This window comes from Dunckerocampus dactyliophorus, chromosome 10 (genome assembly GCF_027744805.1).
Source record: "Dunckerocampus dactyliophorus isolate RoL2022-P2 chromosome 10, RoL_Ddac_1.1, whole genome shotgun sequence".
NCBI classification, from domain to species: Eukaryota; Metazoa; Chordata; class Actinopteri; order Syngnathiformes; family Syngnathidae; genus Dunckerocampus; species Dunckerocampus dactyliophorus.
The window spans coordinates 8,612,101-8,629,256 of NC_072828.1; the positions used below are offsets into that span (position 1 = coordinate 8,612,101).

General features: G+C 46.6%; 2 protein-coding genes across 3 annotated transcripts; one reads left to right on the top strand and one right to left on the bottom strand.

The window, feature by feature from the left end:
* Positions 1-196: 196 nt before the first annotated feature.
* Positions 197-8,580, top strand: kdm4aa (lysine (K)-specific demethylase 4A, genome duplicate a). 2 transcript variants are annotated; one of them, XM_054790659.1, is made up of 22 exons: positions 202-588; positions 1,229-1,392; positions 1,465-1,640; positions 1,710-1,824; positions 1,897-2,090; positions 2,425-2,474; positions 2,607-2,710; positions 3,051-3,188; positions 3,266-3,495; positions 3,569-3,711; positions 3,903-4,282; positions 4,549-4,645; positions 4,726-4,910; positions 4,994-5,198; positions 5,277-5,353; positions 5,586-5,641; positions 5,705-5,813; positions 6,156-6,344; positions 6,423-6,593; positions 6,684-6,803; positions 7,054-7,146; positions 7,217-8,580. In XM_054790659.1, the coding sequence occupies exons 2-22, from the start codon at positions 1,234-1,236 to the stop codon at positions 7,355-7,357; spliced, it is 3,132 nt and encodes a 1,043-aa protein (XP_054646634.1). In that variant the 5' UTR covers positions 202-588; positions 1,229-1,233; the 3' UTR covers positions 7,358-8,580. The 2 variants fall into 2 exon arrangements, with proteins under 2 accessions (XP_054646635.1, XP_054646634.1); XM_054790660.1 differs by lacking the exons at positions 6,423-6,593; positions 6,684-6,803; positions 7,054-7,146; positions 7,217-8,580 and having other exon boundaries at positions 197-588; positions 5,277-5,387; positions 6,156-6,303.
* Positions 8,379-14,425, bottom strand: polr1b (RNA polymerase I subunit B). Its single transcript, XM_054790658.1, has 15 exons — positions 14,233-14,425; positions 13,646-13,813; positions 13,433-13,579; positions 13,235-13,367; positions 13,024-13,160; positions 12,229-12,452; positions 11,986-12,157; positions 11,718-11,889; positions 11,345-11,626; positions 11,128-11,261; positions 10,899-11,069; positions 10,158-10,314; positions 9,888-10,084; positions 9,545-9,795; positions 8,379-9,473 (listed from the first exon to the last, which is right to left on the bottom strand). The coding sequence occupies exons 1-15, from the start codon at positions 14,407-14,409 to the stop codon at positions 8,591-8,593; spliced, it is 3,405 nt and encodes a 1,134-aa protein (XP_054646633.1). The 5' UTR covers positions 14,410-14,425; the 3' UTR covers positions 8,379-8,590.
* Between the last annotated feature and the right edge of the window lie 2,731 nt (positions 14,426-17,156).

Genomic DNA, 17,156 nt, shown 5'->3' on the forward strand with positions numbered 1-17,156 from the left:
CTTACCTAATCCAGCCATCTATTTTGTATGCCGCTTGTCCTCAGTAGGGTCGCGGGGGTATGCTGGAGCCTATCCCATCTGAGGCAGAGGCGGGGTACACCCTGGACTGGTCTGAAATAATAACATGCTAATCATAAATGTTTTTGTACAGCATCAACAAAAAGGGGGAAAAACTAGTCCGGATAGTCGCTCTGTAATGAAGTCTGATGGAGTAAAAATACAATAACAGATTAAATCTAACAATTCAGTAATGGAAAAAGTAACAGAAATAGTATATAGCGGTTCTTGGGTGCATGTAGATGAAAGAAAAACGGGTTAGAAAATACAACGTTTGATTGGTTGTTGGAATACGGAAATCCCTCCTTGCGCATGTAAACAAACACACACTGCGCATGCGTCACTGCAATAATGGAGGACTGTCTTTTCTGGCTGGACTAATGTCTCTCTTTCCACTTCGCAAACTTGCGAGTTACGAGATTAAACAACTCGTCCGCATTGCACCTCACGTAAATTAATCTATGACGCTTTCATGTCACTTCGCTTATACGAAAGTTTGAGTAAACTGCAGTTTTGGAGAGGAGAGCGACGGTGAGCAACAAGCTGTGTTTGCTAGTTGGCTACATGCTAGGAACTGTCACATCTCCGTCCGCTCTTCCGTTTTTAAATGTTGTGTTTTGACAGAGAGAACCGCGATACACGCTACTGTTAATCGCACAGACGTATTTTTAAATGTCGCATTTTCTTTGTTGTGGACATGACTTAATCCTTGCAATGCCAAACAAGCTGTGTTACAGTTATCGTGTTAGCTTAGCTATTTTTCCGAGGTGCTTCGCTGTCAATGGGCCACAGTTTCTGACCGACACGTTATTCAGCTAATCAGAGGCGAGCATGGCTTTGATTGGTCGACTGAAATGGGCGGGCCCGTTTGGGATTGGATGTTTTTGGGTTAGATGGCATTGTTTACATTCCCCTTGTTACATCGTCAACATAGTAAGTTACTATATAGAAAGTTATGTGTATGAGCTTAAACCAGGGAAAGTAAGTTAATGTAGCCTAATTCAAACATAGTGTTAAGTTGTAATGAAATAATTTAAGTATGTATGCAACTATATCAACACTCACCTCAACAGCATCAAACTGATTTTCATTGTAACAGCAGGACAATAAAGCTAATTGATAGGCATCAAAAAAATAATTTTTTTATGTTTCTGTATCATCTGCCAATAAGAGTTGATGTCAAAGAAGGCGTCCACCATGAGCACAGACTCGGCCGCTCAGAGTGGGGCCTGCAGGATCATGACCTTCAGCCCGTCCTCAGAGGAATTTAAAGACTTCAGCCGCTACATTGCCTACATGGAGTCACAAGGGGCGCACAAAGCCGGGATGGCAAAAGTAGGTTGTATGTTGTGCGTTGTCGCTGACTAAATGGGCCTGACGTGTCCTGCTTATGTCCTTCGGCTGCAGGTGATTCCCCCCAAAGGCTGGAGACCCAGGAAGACTTACGATGATATCGATGACCTAGTCATTCCTGCTCCCATCCAACAGGTGGTGACGGGTCAGTCGGGCCTCTTCACTCAGTACAACATCCAGAAGAAGCCCATGACGGTTGATGAGTTCCGCAAGACCTCCAACATGGACAAGTAAGCTTTACAATGCTGACTTTTTTTTTTACTCAGAGCTTTTGACAAAGAATCTTCAAATGTTTACAGGTTCTGCAATCCACGTTATGTTGACTTTGATGAACTGGAGAGAAAGTTCTGGAAGAATCTGACGTTCAACCCTCCCCTCTATGGAGCGGACGTCAGCGGAAGTCTCTACGACCCAGTGAGAAGAGAGAGGCTTTAAGGTCTGGTAATGGTTCGGCTGTGTCATGCTCACCGTGTGGCTTATTTGCAGGATGTGACTGAATGGAACATCGGCCGACTGGACACCATCTTGGACACTGTGGAGCACGAGAGTGGAATCAAGATCAAAGGAGTGAACACGCCTTATCTTTACTTTGGCATGTGGAAGAGCGCCTTTGCTTGGCATACGGAGGACATGGACCTCTACAGCATCAACTTCCTTCACTTTGGAGAGCCCAAGTCATGGTATGTCCAAACATCTGCGGGCATGATTTTATTTGTTTTGTCACTTGCTCCTGTCACTTGGTCCTGTGTTGCAGGTCTACGGATTAGTATTGTAGTTATCTTTGTCAGTGAATATTTTTAATGCATCCACCCATGGCCCATGATTAGGGCCAATTAATTTAACAAAAAAAAAAGCAAGCTGTGGGTCCCTCAGCTGCACTTTGTACACCCATTGTGTAGAGTGTACCTAATATTGTGACAGCATATCATGCAGGCCTAAACTACAACTTCTCATATGTCAGTAATGTTCAGAAGAAATAAAGTATTATATATGTGCTTCTTATGTTCTGCTTAGGTATGCTGTCCCGCCAGAACATGGAAGGAGATTGGAGCGACTTGCAAAGGGTACGTACGGTCTTATTAGTAGACAATTTTTGTTTTGGCGCACACTAGATGATGTACCTAATGAAGTGGCCATTGTGTGTATGTCATCGCTCACTCAGTTCTGTTTTTGACCTGTGATGTGTTCGTGCACAGGTTTCTTTCCTGGCAACGCTCAGAGCTGCGAGGCCTTCCTGCGCCACAAGATGACTTTGATTTCACCTTCGATACTGAAGAAGTATGGAATACCATTTGAAAAGGTGAGGCACCACAGAGAGGATGTAGTCAGTAGCTGTAAATGGATAGTTAGTACAGGGTTTTACGCTAGAATTTCCTGAAGCTGTGGTGGTGGGCTGCATGGGAGGCTGACTGTGGCTCACTGTGTCATGCCACTGCATGACACGCCTGATGTAGCATATATGTCCATTCATACACTGTATTACTTACCATTGTTTTCACGTAAAAAAAAACAAACTCATTTCCGTGTGGCGGCTTTTACTGAGCCGTGGCACCCCGCCATGATACATTACATGTAGCGGAAACCCTGTAGTGAATATCCAGTCAATATGTTTAATAACACGTGATGTTGTGAATGTGCAGGTCACGCAGGAGGCGGGTCAGTTCATTGTCACCTTCCCGTTCGGCTACCATGCAGGGTTCAACCACGGCTTCAACTGTGCCGAGTCCACCAACTTTGCCACGCAGAGATGGATCGACTACGGCAAGCAAGCCACGCTGGTACACGGCATGCTGTTTGCTAGACCACTACATGCTGCCTTGTCTTTTCTTTTGATGTGTCCAACTCTCTGGCTCAGTGCTCATGCCGCCAAGACATGGTGAAGATCTCCATGGACGTCTTTGTGCGCAAATTCCAGCCGGAGCGCTACAAGCTGTGGAAGGCGGGAAAAGACAATGCTCCCATCGACCACTCCAAGCCCACACCTGAGGCTGCAGAGTTCCTCAAAGACCAGAGTGTGACCCCGAAAGAGAGCCCGCTTGACATCATATTTGACCATACGGCAAACCCCGCCCAAGAGAACAGCAGGTAATGTTGTACGGCGGTCACGTGGTTGTTGACGGGCGGAGGAGGAGTCTTCAATGATGTCTCTGTGGGTCAGTCCAAAGCTTCAGAGGGGGACAAAGCGTGCACTGGAAGCCACTGAAGACATCAAAGCTGATCTGGATGCAGAGGAGGCAGAGCCAAAGAAGGTCAAGCTTACCACCATGGAGTCTCCAGCTCAAGTCATGACGGACACACACGGTACCACTTGATTTACGTGAACATGGATTTTTGTATTTGATAAGAGAACGTTCAGAAACTAATGGCCAACCTCAGATTTCAAAACAAGTGTCCCATTTTTAACATGTTTTAAGTCACATCTTAACGTAAGTGTCATACAAGTGTAAAAAGAAGCCTTTGTATAAAAGAGTCAATGTTTGCTTCTTTTTCAGCAGTCAAAGTGGAGTCACAACCACAGGAAGAAGGGGAAGAAGATCAGTCCAGCATCAAGCAAACACCTGCAAGACAAGAAAGTCAGACAAGTAACAAGAACGACATGCCACCTTCTGATCCTGTGGAAGGCCAGGTGGTGGCGCTGTGCACTGTGCAGCCGACTGGCAGCGGCGAGGAGGCCGAGGTGGGCACCGGCTTAGCGCACAAAGTCTTCCAGAGGACGCTGAGCCCCGCCGACGTTTTGCACGTGCACAGTTACGCCAAGGGAGACTATGCCGAGGACGAGGCCCCGCCCAAAGAGGAGAAGGGGGAGGAGGAGAAGAAGGAGGAGAAAGACAGCAGTGAAAACATTATTGAGGAAAAGAAGGGCGTCATCAGAGTGAGTGTAAATATTTGAATACAGTTCAACTTTATTAGTAGTAGTATTGTAGTTACAAGACAACAAATTTACGTATTTTTTGTCACATTTAGCAAAGAAGCTGCCTAATAATAGTAGAGACCTTTTTACATAGGGTATTGATCTCCTGAGGCCCGCCCTCCCTCATTTCTCAAATGCGCATCATCAGATATGCTTGAGCCAATAAGCATTCAACTTTTATACAGATTAAAAATCATCACATGCTTTGTGTGTTTGTTTGTGTCCAGCAGGGGACAAAAGTGGCTAGATGCACCACAGAGGAGAGTGATCTGGGTCAGCTGCCTGGTCACCACCCGCTCATCAAGGACGGTGTGAGCGATGAAGGTCAGTCAGTGGGAGCACAACACTTATGTCCGCTTGTTTGAAGCCTTCAGCGTGTGTCGACATGTGTATTTGTGTCTCAGAGGCTACAGAGGAGGCGTCACCCATGGAGGAGGGAGGTCTGGAAGGGGAGGGCTGGGCCAAACCTCTGGCCCACCTGTGGCAGAGCAGACCCCCCAACATGAAGAAGGAGAAAGAGTACAACCAGAGGATGGGCTCCAAGCCTCCATACTGCTCCATCTGCGCGCTGTTCCTCACGTACCAGCAGGTAGAAGGCCTTGTCTTCATCCTGATCCTCACTATCACCGTCACGCTTTTCTGCTGGTCTCACATTCCTTTCCTACTTTTAAGACCGAGCGTGTGAGTGGTACCAACGCTCCCATCATGGCGGGGGGAGGGCGGATGCGGACGAAACCGCTGATCCCGGAGACGTGCTTTGCCACCACCACGGAGGAAGACGCCGAGTGCGAGGAGCCACCGCTCACGCCTCACCTGGAGGAGGACGGCACCAGCCTGCTCATCAGCTGCTCGCAGTGCAGCGTCCGCGTCCACACGAGTAAGAGAGCGAGTGACGTCAAGTGTGATGCGAAAATGATGGTAGGGCTTTTAAGTCTTTTCTCTTGGTCTCTTCCAGGCTGTTACGGCATCAACCCGGCTAGAGTGAGCAAGGAGTGGAAGTGTGCACGCTGCAAAGCCAACGCCATGATGGAGGTCAAGCAACATGATGTGACAACACACAATAATGGTGGCGCCCGCAGAAACATAAAATATAAATTCCCCGCTGTCTTAAATGTGGAATTGATAAATACTGTGAGGCCAGAGTTTACATTTACATATATTGTTTTTTTGTTAACCAACCTAAAAATGACTGTTTTCATTATGTACAGTCTAACGTTAGCCACTAGGCTAGCAGGGATGACTCTAATGAAGTTGTGTATTGCAGAACTGCTGTTTGTGCTGCCTGAGGGGCGGAGCTTTGCAGAAGGCCAACAACAACAAGTAGGTTTTGTGTTTTTAGTGGACATCACGGTTGCACTCAAGTAATGGTGGCGTGTGTTGCAGGTGGGTGCATGTGCTGTGCGCGGTGGCCGTGCTGGAGGCTCGCTTTGTCAGCATCACTGAGAGGACTCCTGTGGATCTGAGTGGGATTCCCCTGCAAAGATTTAAACTGGTGAACAAAGTGACCAACAAACATACAATACACTCCCTTGCTGAGAAGTACGATATAACACCAGATAGCGTTAACGGTCTCGTTTTTTCACAATAAATAGACCAAACTGCATTAGATTTAGTGCCAGGACTCTAGCCTTCATTCAATAGTTTTATTCTGGGGGCTGAATGGAAAGCTGTGGTGGGCTGCCTGTTGACATTTGCTGCATGAAATGTTTACAAAAACGGCGCACTGGTTTTAAAACCCATGCACATTTTTCTCAGTTTGACCTTGTGGCATTTGGAGTTTAGTGTTTGCAGAATGATGTACAAAAGCAGCTGTTTGTTGTCGTTTGTGCTGCAGAAGTGTTATTACTGTAAGAAGAGGATGAAGAAGGCGTCGGGCTGTTGCGTGCAGTGCTCACATGGCCGCTGTCCCACCGCCTACCACCCCACATGCGCACAGGCTGCCGGCGTCCTCATGCAGCCTGACGAGTGGCCCTTTGTGGTGCACGTCACCTGCTGTCGACACAAAGGCCCTGCCCAGATCGAAGTAAGCGACCATCCAGATGCACTTTTCTTATTTGTGTGTGTGTGCACGTGACTGTCATGTGGCCACGCCTTCCACCAGCGTAACAAGGCGGCCATGCACGAGCTGACAGTGGGCCAGAAGGTGATCTGCAAGCACAAGAACGGCCGCTACTACCAGTGTGACGTGGTCCAGCTCTCCAAGGAGACCTTCTATGAGGTCAACTTTGACGATGGCTCCTTCAGCGACAATCTCTTCCCCGAAGACATCGTGGTGGGTCTTCATCACGCTCCCAATGTGCATGTGGTACATCCTCTAAGTGATGCTAACAATGTACTATGTGACCGAATCACTCCCATCCAGAGCCGAGACTGCGCCCAGCTCGGACCTCCCCCCCAGGGCGAAGTGGTCCAGGTGCGGTGGACGGACGGCCTTGTGTACGGCGCCAAGTTTGTGGCATCACGCGTCATCCAGATGTACCTGGTAGGAGCCTCATCGTCATTATCTAGTGGTTAGGAGTTGTGGTTAAGGTTAGTGTATGGTTTAGGAGTTGAGTTTGGGGCTAGGGTTCGAGCATCTGCCAAAAGCACAATCCTTCCATGACTGTGTTTTGGTATATGAGAGACTGGAAAGGATAAACTGTAAAAAAAACTGTATGGCTTGCATATATTGTATGTAAAAAAACATGTGGTGGACAAAGTGGGAATGGCCCATCAACATTGTCTGTGCACAGGTGGAGTTTGAGGACGGCTCACAACTGACGGCCAAGCGAGACGACGTCTACACGCTAGAAGAGGAGCTCCCCAAGAGGGTCAAGTCCAGATTGGTGAGTGTCCAAACGCCAGTGTCCCCATGTGGTCCTGTACTCGCGCCTCATGCTGTGTCCGTGTGTGCAGTCCAAAGCATCGGACATGAGGTTTGACGGCATCTTCGAGGACAAGGAGATCATCCAGGAGTCCAAGAGGCAGCGGGTCATCAACTCACGGTACCGTGGCGACTACATCGAGCCCGTCATCTACAGAGCCATCATGGAGTAGCGCCATCGTGGATGACTTGCATCAGGACCACTTTGAACTTTGGTTCATTTTTAACCTATTTTAAAAGGGCAGTATTTTCATTTTCTGGACGAAGCGCAGCAGGAAGAAGAGGCCAAGAAGCTTCACCTCACTCTCGTATTTACCTCACTTTTGATTTTCTGGACAGTGTCTTCATACCATCCTCGCCTGTGACCTCATCAAACATGTCTAGGTATCACACACACACACACACACACACACACACACACACACACGGTCCAATCAGTTATTTTCAACATGTCTTAAGATTTCATTTTTTGCTGAGTTGGTTCCTATCTTCAAAACATGACTGTTAGTCTTGATTATGAATTTGATACTAACTCATTGCTTTCTAACACCATTTTTTTACAAGCACAGACAAAATAGATGAGAAAAGTAGCCATTTAGTTTCCTAAAGTGGTGCTCCAACTTTCTCTTTCTGTCTTCTGATTGGCTAAACAAAGCTTCACATACAACATTAGGAACAAGCAAGGCCATGAATGTTTACTGCTTACGCTAATGTGATCATACTTAAAACGACACCATGTCTCCGTAAGACACTTGGTGCCGCTAATATAACGGCATTCCTTTTTATGATGCGCTTTAAAAGGTTTCCTAGATGCTCAGGCTATTTTTTCTACCACATAGATACATTTTAAAAGATATAATTCAGATTGTTTAAAAACATATCTTAACTTCTATTGCCCCCCCACCCCCCAAGGATGTACTTGGTAATTTAAGTGTGCGAGGATGTCGCGGTCTGTGTGTGCGCTACTTGCTTTTAGCGGGACAACTTCTGTTGTTTTTGCTAAAGTAATATTATTCATATTTGTTTGTTTGTTTTTAATTGCTTTGTTTTGTAAAACATCTTTCTATGTGGATTTTCTGTGTAAATGTCATTTATATGTAGACAAGATGAACTTCCAGATATTCAAGTGTTTTTGTAAAACATTAAAACACAAAAATTAATAATATTAACAAAAGCAACCCAGCCAAGCGTGTATTTATTATCGCATTCACTTGTCCGGGATTAGAACTGGATTTTAGAGTCCTTTTATTAATTGTACTAAATTGTGAGAATAATTCCATTAGACATTCCATTACTAGCAGGTAGCCGTGGCGATATAACCAACCAGCCCCATAAGGGCGATGTTTCAGTTTTGTCTTTCCAAAAAAAAAAAAAAAAAATCCTGAGATCCTTCTCCTAAGCAGCCTTCACTTCACATCCAGTTTGACTTTGATGTTCATGGCGGCGAGCTCGGCCACAAAGTAGCGGAAGACGTACGGCACAGACACCGAGTCAATGGAGTCACTTTTGCCGCACAGTGTACATACGGTCTTGCGGTGTCGCGTGGAGGACCAGTAGGGCGGCGGCTTCTCTAGCAAGGGCGACATCAAGCTGCCGCAGTCAACGCACACCTGTGCCACAGAGCGGTCGGAGCAGTTGAAGAGGCGGTCGTGGAGCAGGAAGGAGGATCCGTGAGCCAGCAGGGCATCTCTCTCCATCTCCCCGAAACGGATGCCCCCCTGGATGTTCCTCCCCCCGACCGGCTGGTTGGTCACCTTATCGCGCGCCCCCGTGGTTCTCACCTGGAACTTGTCTGAGACCATGTGACGCAGCCGTTGGTAGTAGACCACGCCTATGAAGATGTCCGCCTCCAGCTCCAGACCGCTCATACCGCTGTAGAGGCGCTCAGTGCCGTAGTAGTTGTAGCCACCTGCCCGCAGCATTTGGCCAAAGTACTCCAAGGCAGAGTTCTTCTCTGAGAAGGTGAAGGGCGTGGCGTCATGACTCAGGCCGTGTAGGGCGCCCGACTTGCCTGCCATGCTTTCGATAAGCATCCCGATGGTCATACGTGAGGGGAAGCCGTGGGGGTTGAAGAGGATGTCTGGACTCATCCCGCTCTCGGTGAAGGGCATGTCCTCGGGGGGCCACAAGCGGCTCAGGATGCCCTTCTGGCCGTGGCGGCTGGCAAACTTGTCCCCGATGGCTGGGTTTCTTGGCACTCGCATCGTGATGCAGACACGCTTGAAGGGGCCCGAGCCGGCGTCGTTGCTGCAGACCTTGATGTTGTCCACGACGCACGCCTCCTGGCTCCTTAAAAAGACAAGAAGAAGAAATGAACAACGAACCAACTGGTCAACAGAGATGCAAACACAGAGACGTACTTGTAGTAGGTGACGAAGGTCTGGCCGGTGTTGAGGTTGATGTAGCTGTAGAAGGGGTCGCCGTATCGCAATGTTGATCCAATGGCAGGAAGTCCGTCCGCTTCCAGTCTGTCTTCCACCTTCGGGTCGCCCGGCTTGGCCCCGAAAACCACACCGTCCTGGCCTCGTGCCTTGTCGGCCAGGTCCACCAACTCTGTCTTGTAGATGCAGCCGTGAGCGAAGCCCCGCTCCCACGACGCCTTGTTCACGATCTAACCACCAGAAGTCACACATCAGGACACCGCCAAACAACAGCAGAGCAATCAGAAGCTGAAGAAAGCTGAAAGTGTTGGCTTTGACTCACCATGGCGTCCTCCATGTCGTAGCCCGTGTAGGATATGACGGCCACGATGGCGTTTGTGCCGCTGGGGTAGTTGTCCAGGTTGTAGTGATCATACATGTGAGGCCTCACCAGGGGGCTCTGTGGGGTCTGCAGTCGGTACAACTTGTTATCTGAGCGGTCTAAGAAGGCATGCAGCGGGAAGCCCATGGTCTGTTTACCTGGTGAGGAGGACCACCTTAAGAGACTGAAGACAGAACAACGTGTCCCTCTCTGAAGCGCCATGACACTTACCCATCTGACACTGGTACATGTTCCTGGGACTCTGGTTGTGGTCCGAGTAGGGGATGAAGTTGGCCACCACGCTCAGCATGCTGTGAGGGAAGAGCTCCTGGTGGGTGGTCACGCCCGCCTCCACCTCATCCTCCATGACGCCCACGTTGATGTAGAGCTGCACACGCATCAAACCATTACGTCAACAACTTTTTATACAGAACAAATCAGCACGGGAGAATGTTCTGTCAATTAAAAGTCAACAGAAACTTGGAATTCAAACCATCTGCAATGCAAGAAGCTGAGCATGTAAAGGAAATTGTGATGTGCCCTCATCGAGTACATGTGATGGCAAAAAGTAAAAGAGTGATGATAACCATAGAACTGGAAACTATGTAAGTTTGTAGTGGGCAGACAACTATGTTACTCATGACTTAGTAGTACGTACACTACTAAACTTCTGTGTACTAGTACTACGTAGTTTAGTTTTGTTCTCAATGGTTAATTTACTCTTGCATTCTTGAATTATTATTGTTAAATGTTACTCAAAACATTACCTGTACAGTTAATAAAAGTTGTATAGCGGCCACATTTTGGCTCTGGAACAGATGAATTCACTCGACATTGTTTTGAAATGAGGAGTTTCCTGTGTATTTCATGAAATAAGGATTTCCCAAGCTTGCTAATGCTTGAACAAAAGCGTCAAATACAAAAGAAATCTTGTGTAGTTAAAAAAAAAACATCCACATAGGAAAAACGTACCTGTTCAAAGGTTCCAATCAGCTCTTGTTGTCCCAGGGTCAAGTTGTGGACAGGTCGCACCATGCGGCAAGGCGTGGTGAAGAGGAAGAGGCCCGGGTACAAGCTGGCTTTCTTGGTTTTGGGAACCAAAACAATCTCAGTCCAGGGAGGGATCTTCTTCTCTCGCAGCACCTGTAGGGGTCCATGTTTCATTCCACGTCCTCCGTCACATGATCACATTTCTGCTTACCTTGAATGTGCGCAGTGAATCAACCACGCCGGGGGCTAACTCTGCCTCCACCCAGCCTACCACGGCACCATCCAGAACTACAGGGTAGCAGTCAGAATAGGCTTGACCGGGACTACCATCCACCGGAGTGACACCTTGATCCCCCCCACCCCAACAGATGCTGAGATGAGATGAGAAGAAGATGTGTGGCAGGCGGCGGACAGAGGCGAGCACTCACCAAGGGAACACAGCAGGGCGGGCAGCGTCAAGGTGGACAGCGACGGTGTCACAATCTCACAGCTGGCAGTCATGTGGTTCATGAGGCCGCACGGCTCCCCGTCGGGGGTGTGGACAGGACACAGGAAGCCCCAGGACTCAGGCAGCAGCTTCCTAACAGAGGTGGTCCTCATCTTGGCGAAGACGGCGCCTCTGTGCACGCAGCGGAAGTGCGAGAGGTAGCGGATGAAGTTGAGCTTGTCGGCGACCACGCAAAGACCCGTGTTCTGCAGCATGCCCAGACCTGGAGGAGAAGGGGATTTGGGGGGGATCAGGGTTACTGCTTGATACATTAACTGAAGAACCAAAGACCCTCATCAGCCTGAGGACCGCACCTGTCTTGGAGCTGAGGTTCCCTGTGGCCAGCAGGTATTCAAAAGGTTTGGTGAGGTCAGTGCCCATGTTGAAGATTTTCATTATGTTATCAGCGCTCCAGCCGCCATTCATCCGACTTCCTCGCTTGTCGAAGGACAGCTTGACCGACACCAGCCAGGCAAGCATCCTCTCCTGGCAACACCACCAAAGAAACGCTTAACATTTCCTTTGTCCTGCGTAGTGTGCCACCTAGTGGCCAATGTGCTCCATTCACAAACACCAACGTACTTTGAGAAACATGAGGTAGAGCTGACCAGGAGTGAGCACTTCCTGACACATGATGCTGTCGGGATTCTCCTCCATGCACTCCTGCTTGGCGAAGGTGAAGAGCTTCCTGGTCATCAGACACAGCATGTAGAACTTCTCCAGGCCGGACCTCAGGTGGATGCAGATACACTCGCTGAGCAGAAGATAAAAGACGTGAGCGCAAACAAACACACGTGCGCTCGAGTGATGGGCGCAAGAGCGTACTGCAGCAGGAAGTTGGCACACTCCTCGTTGGTGTACCACTCAGGGAGGTTCATCTTGACACGAAAGCGTTCACCCAGGTAGGCCAGCACCTTGCTGTGTGTGGTGCAGCCCTTGTCCGAGACCATCCGCAGCATCTCAGAGACGCAGCTCTTGTAGAAGGAGTTGTCCTCGCGGCCTTTAATCAGCTCCTGGAAGATCTGAAAGTCTGTGAAATCCACCAGCGCCTGGAAGCATAAAGAACACATGGCAGGGTCTAGAAGATGACGAGCGTCAACACAAAGGGATGTTGCATTAGTCCAAGCTGGATGAATTGCTTATTGGATGTACTGTATATCTCATCGTGCATGTGAATGTATGTACAGTATCTACTGTATGAGCATATCTATGCACATGCATGTGATCCACATCGTGTGCATCTGTGTTATAAATGTAGTTTCTTAAATAAAAATCCCTGAAATTGCACATTTTACAGGGCAGAAACCCAACCCTTTCTCCAGCCTATGTAATGAATGTATTTAATGTAAGTGTAAGACATCATTACTCTTGCTGATTGCACAATAAACGGCAGAGAAAAGTCTAAAAAGGTGACGCAGACAGTACTCTACCGCACCTGAAGGCGGCGCATGTATAAATTCGGCTCCAAAGGAGTCAGTCCCTCACCAGCCGTGAACCTCACCGCACATCACTGGTACATAAATGAAGTAGAATGTGTACTCCTCTAAAATACTACTTAGTAATCACTGTGCACAAAATGTGCATCAACTCCAACATGAGATACTTGAGTCAGGTTCCTACCTTCAGTGCAAAGCCAAGTGGCAGGAAGAAGAGCTCCTTCTGGTAGATGAAGTTGACCATTACCGTGCCGTTCTCCAGATAGTGCAGGTTCATGTTGATGGCCGTGTGCTCTTCCTTGACGCAGCGCATGGAAATACCTGCCAGGAGGAGATGTGAGGACATGCAGAGACAAACGGTCTACATGGAACAAGGAGTGGATGCTGATGTTTACCATACTGGGTGTATCCCTGCCCTCTGCTCTTCCACTTGGGCCGCGACATGGCGATAGGATAGTTCCTCCTGGGCATAACCAGCATGCGGATGACCTTCTCGATTCCATTCACAATGAAGTAGCCTCCCATTTCCTGGAAGAGAGATGCACCATGTCATTCCTGAGACAGGTAGATGATGATAAAGCAGTAGGGCATACCTCTGCCTCCTCATGGTGTTCTACCAGCTGTTTGGGTGACATGCCATGTAGGTTACACAACTTGGACTTCACCATGATGGGCACTTGACCCAAAGACTGCTTGATGATGCCTTTGGGAATGCCGTTGATGGACCAGCTGACGTCCGCCTGTCATCATGCAAAAATGAGCAGAGATTACTCTTGGACAATGGCGACAAACACACACACACTCACCACTATTTTTCCTTTGTACGAGCATCTTCTTCCCCGACACTCTGCTGGGAACACTCTCATCTCTCTGCAGACACTCCCTTTGGAAACCACCGGCTGGTAGATGGCGGCCTCCACAAACGACAGGCCGATCCTGTCATTTTTCAGCGTGAACTCCAAAGGCGGGATGGCCTGACGACGACACGACACACTTTTTACATAGGTACATCATCTAAAGAGCTCCAATTGTCAAACATTTACTTATCTAGCTACTGTCATATAATGTAGATTCACAAGCACAATTATAAACATATAATTTAAATGAAAAACTATATAACAGTGTCAGTCAAAAGTGAACATTGTCTTGGTGAAGGCTGAATTCTTGCATTGTATCACATTACATAGTGTATAATGAAGTGTGTGTAGAGTGTACACGAGGAAACCAACTAAAACTGTAAGAAAGTAAGACTATATTTGTGAGCTAATGCTTATCGCGATGACATGTTAGTTTGACGGCACCTAATCAGTCAAAACGAGAAGAAATAAACAGGAAAGTCAGTATTTGGTGAAAGTTGCCAGGTAAGTTGAAGAAGAGCTGTAATAGCAGGGACCTGCACGACGCGGCTGAGTCCGACAGTGACGGCCTGGTCGAAAGAGTCAATGTGAGCTCTGACTAAATCCTGAATAGAGCTCTGTTGACTTTCCTTCAACACGCCGAAGCCTCCGTCCGTCAGATTCTTCAAACTTGGACTTTTGGCCACATCCGTCCACTTCGCAGAGAAGTCCATGCTTGTTTACATGTGCCCGCTCAACCCGGAAGTACATCTAACCAACCCGGAAGTCACGCTATTTCCGCTCGTTTTTACTCATTTTTTTTTAATTAACAATATAATAGCTTAAGGAAGGGACACTCATCAGTGTGTGATGATTGAAATCCATTAAACAATAAAACAGATAATTAAAAACAACATAGCATCATTACGTCCATTATCCGGGTACTCTGTTACGTATTCGATCCAAACAAGGAGCCGCCATATTGGCGTTTGTCCGCTTCCTCATCTACTTTTCTCTTTCTCTTCGATTGCAGCAATGCATATTTACTCTTACACCAAGCAAGCATCGATGCATTCGTGTATTTTGAGTTTAGTCTTTAAAAAATAAATGCAATCAAAGCGTAACGCTGTGACGCTGACTCCACGCCAGAAGATGGTGGTAATGAACCTAACAAGTTTCAACAAGACGACAAAGACAAAAAAAGTCGGGCGCACTTCTTTTTCACTTCTTTTGCGGGACAAAAAAAACCCTATTTTTAAATGCCAATATTGACAGGTATGGTCCAAAGTAAGACGTGTAGAAATAAAATTTAAACCAAAAAAACGGAAACATGTCTTAAGCACACACACACACACACACAATAATGTATATATAAAACGATATTTATATGAAAAAAAGTTGTTTAACCTTTTTACAACATTTAAAAACTACACACAAATAAAAAAACTCCCTTTAAATATATATACACATAAAATCTATAATAATTCATACATATACATTGTTTTTAGCATTTTAAAAGCATTTTAAAAAATATCTAAAAATATAAAAGTACCACCACTATGCTGCTCTTCTGCACTGCAGGCTTGTATTGCACTTTTAGCCAGACAGAGGTCCTGTGTTGCAGAATGCAGCGTGAGGGCCCAGCACTCTACTTAGTGGAGTCGCAGCGTCCAGCGGACAATCTGGACAGGAAAGAAACCATTAGACTCCTAATGTGGAACATATTTCAATGACGCTACTTTCACATAGGCAGCTCACCTGTATAATGTCTTGATTTCCAGAACATTCCCACCCTGGGGAGGCTTGTCTGGATTCAAAGCAGAGATATATTAATAATACAACAATACGTTTATTATTACAGCTGCATCATGCCGAGAACTGTTTCTAATATTTTGACGCTTTCATGTGGCTAAATATGGCAAGAAAAAACTGGTTAGTGCAGTTGATGTACAGTATGAAAGTTTGTTAAAATGTTGCCTGTACAGTTAATAAAGCATTTACAATGGATACAGGTTGTCCTTGGAACAGATTATTCGTAATTACATTATTTCCTATGGAACAACTAAATACAAACAAATCCAGTGTCTGGTCAACAGAGGTTTCACTACTGTAGTTTTCCAGTGGTGGGGAACGGATTGATGTGATTTATCAATACCAACTACCTAGTCAGTAACGGATCCATACTAGCATTGAATTACAGTTCCTTGTTTATATTCACAAATATCTCTGTGTGTTTTTGTTGTTGTTAATATTATTACATTGTTGATTGATATATTGTTGATAAACTCAGGGAATAAGTTCTTGGACACAGGAGGACTTTGGGGGCAAAAAGCCAAAGGATTTGAATGAGAGCCAATCGTAGTTTTTGCTTGGGTTACGGGAGTTATTTTGCAGTATTGACTTTATTTTGCAATTGTATGTAATAAAATGGAAATATTGTGTTATTTTGTTGATACGGTATTGTAACACTGTTTTATATTGTTGTATTAATATAAGGGCCCTGTAATAAAATTTGCAGTATGTCTACCACTGGTTTCCAATGACATGCTGCTGGATGAGTCAACGTTGAGACTGTTTCGAGTTTGTTTCATGGAATCCCCGACATTTTCCTTGTGTTGATATGTTGATGTCCCAATAGTATCAATGACCCTTGACCCCTTCTCGTATGAAATCATTTAAATATCATCCGGAATGTTCTACATCTTCGCTGTGAGGATTCCACCTCAAAGATGAGTGACAGTAATAACTGACACCGGCGATGGAACGGCGCCTGTAGCAAGAGCAGCGTGTTGCTTCAAGTTCACGTGTCCGAAACATTCCACAGAGCTCTCATGTAGAATGATGATGACGATAACGACAAATGCAGCACGGCGGGAAATTGCAGACGGTTTTATTCTGTTGTAATGTGTTTTTTGTTAATCACCAATCATCTCCTGGGAAACTCCTGGCTGGGAACGCGCTCCCTGGGGTCGTGTTCCCGCCGCTGACATTCCTCCGCTATGACTCACTGGAGGAACCTTCACAGATGCCATGAAGGTGATTTCATGAGCAGTCCCTCTTGCTTTTGCTTTGGAACGTTATACAAGAGTTTGCGGCTGCACAAAACTAGACGAGAAAGAAAAAAGGTTTGAACTGGCACACTAGAGCCACCTAGTGGCCTGCAGTTAAGCAGCAAAGCACAGGCGGAACAAGAGCGACGCCTTCTCAGGTAATTTGAAGAACCAACGCATCCCTTCCCACAAATATTGGCTTTTTAAATGTCAAGTGCATGCCGAAGCAACAGAGGGCGCTGTAAGCACATTTCCCTTCTCCAAATACGTCAACCTAAAACAGAATAGGCTAAACAAGACCAATCGTTTTTAAAAATATTATTATATCAGTGATGTCCAAACGTATCCCACCTCGGGCCTCATACTGAAAAATCAATAGGATGCGGGGGGGCCACTTTGAGATATACAGTAGTGTGAAAAAGTGTTTGCCC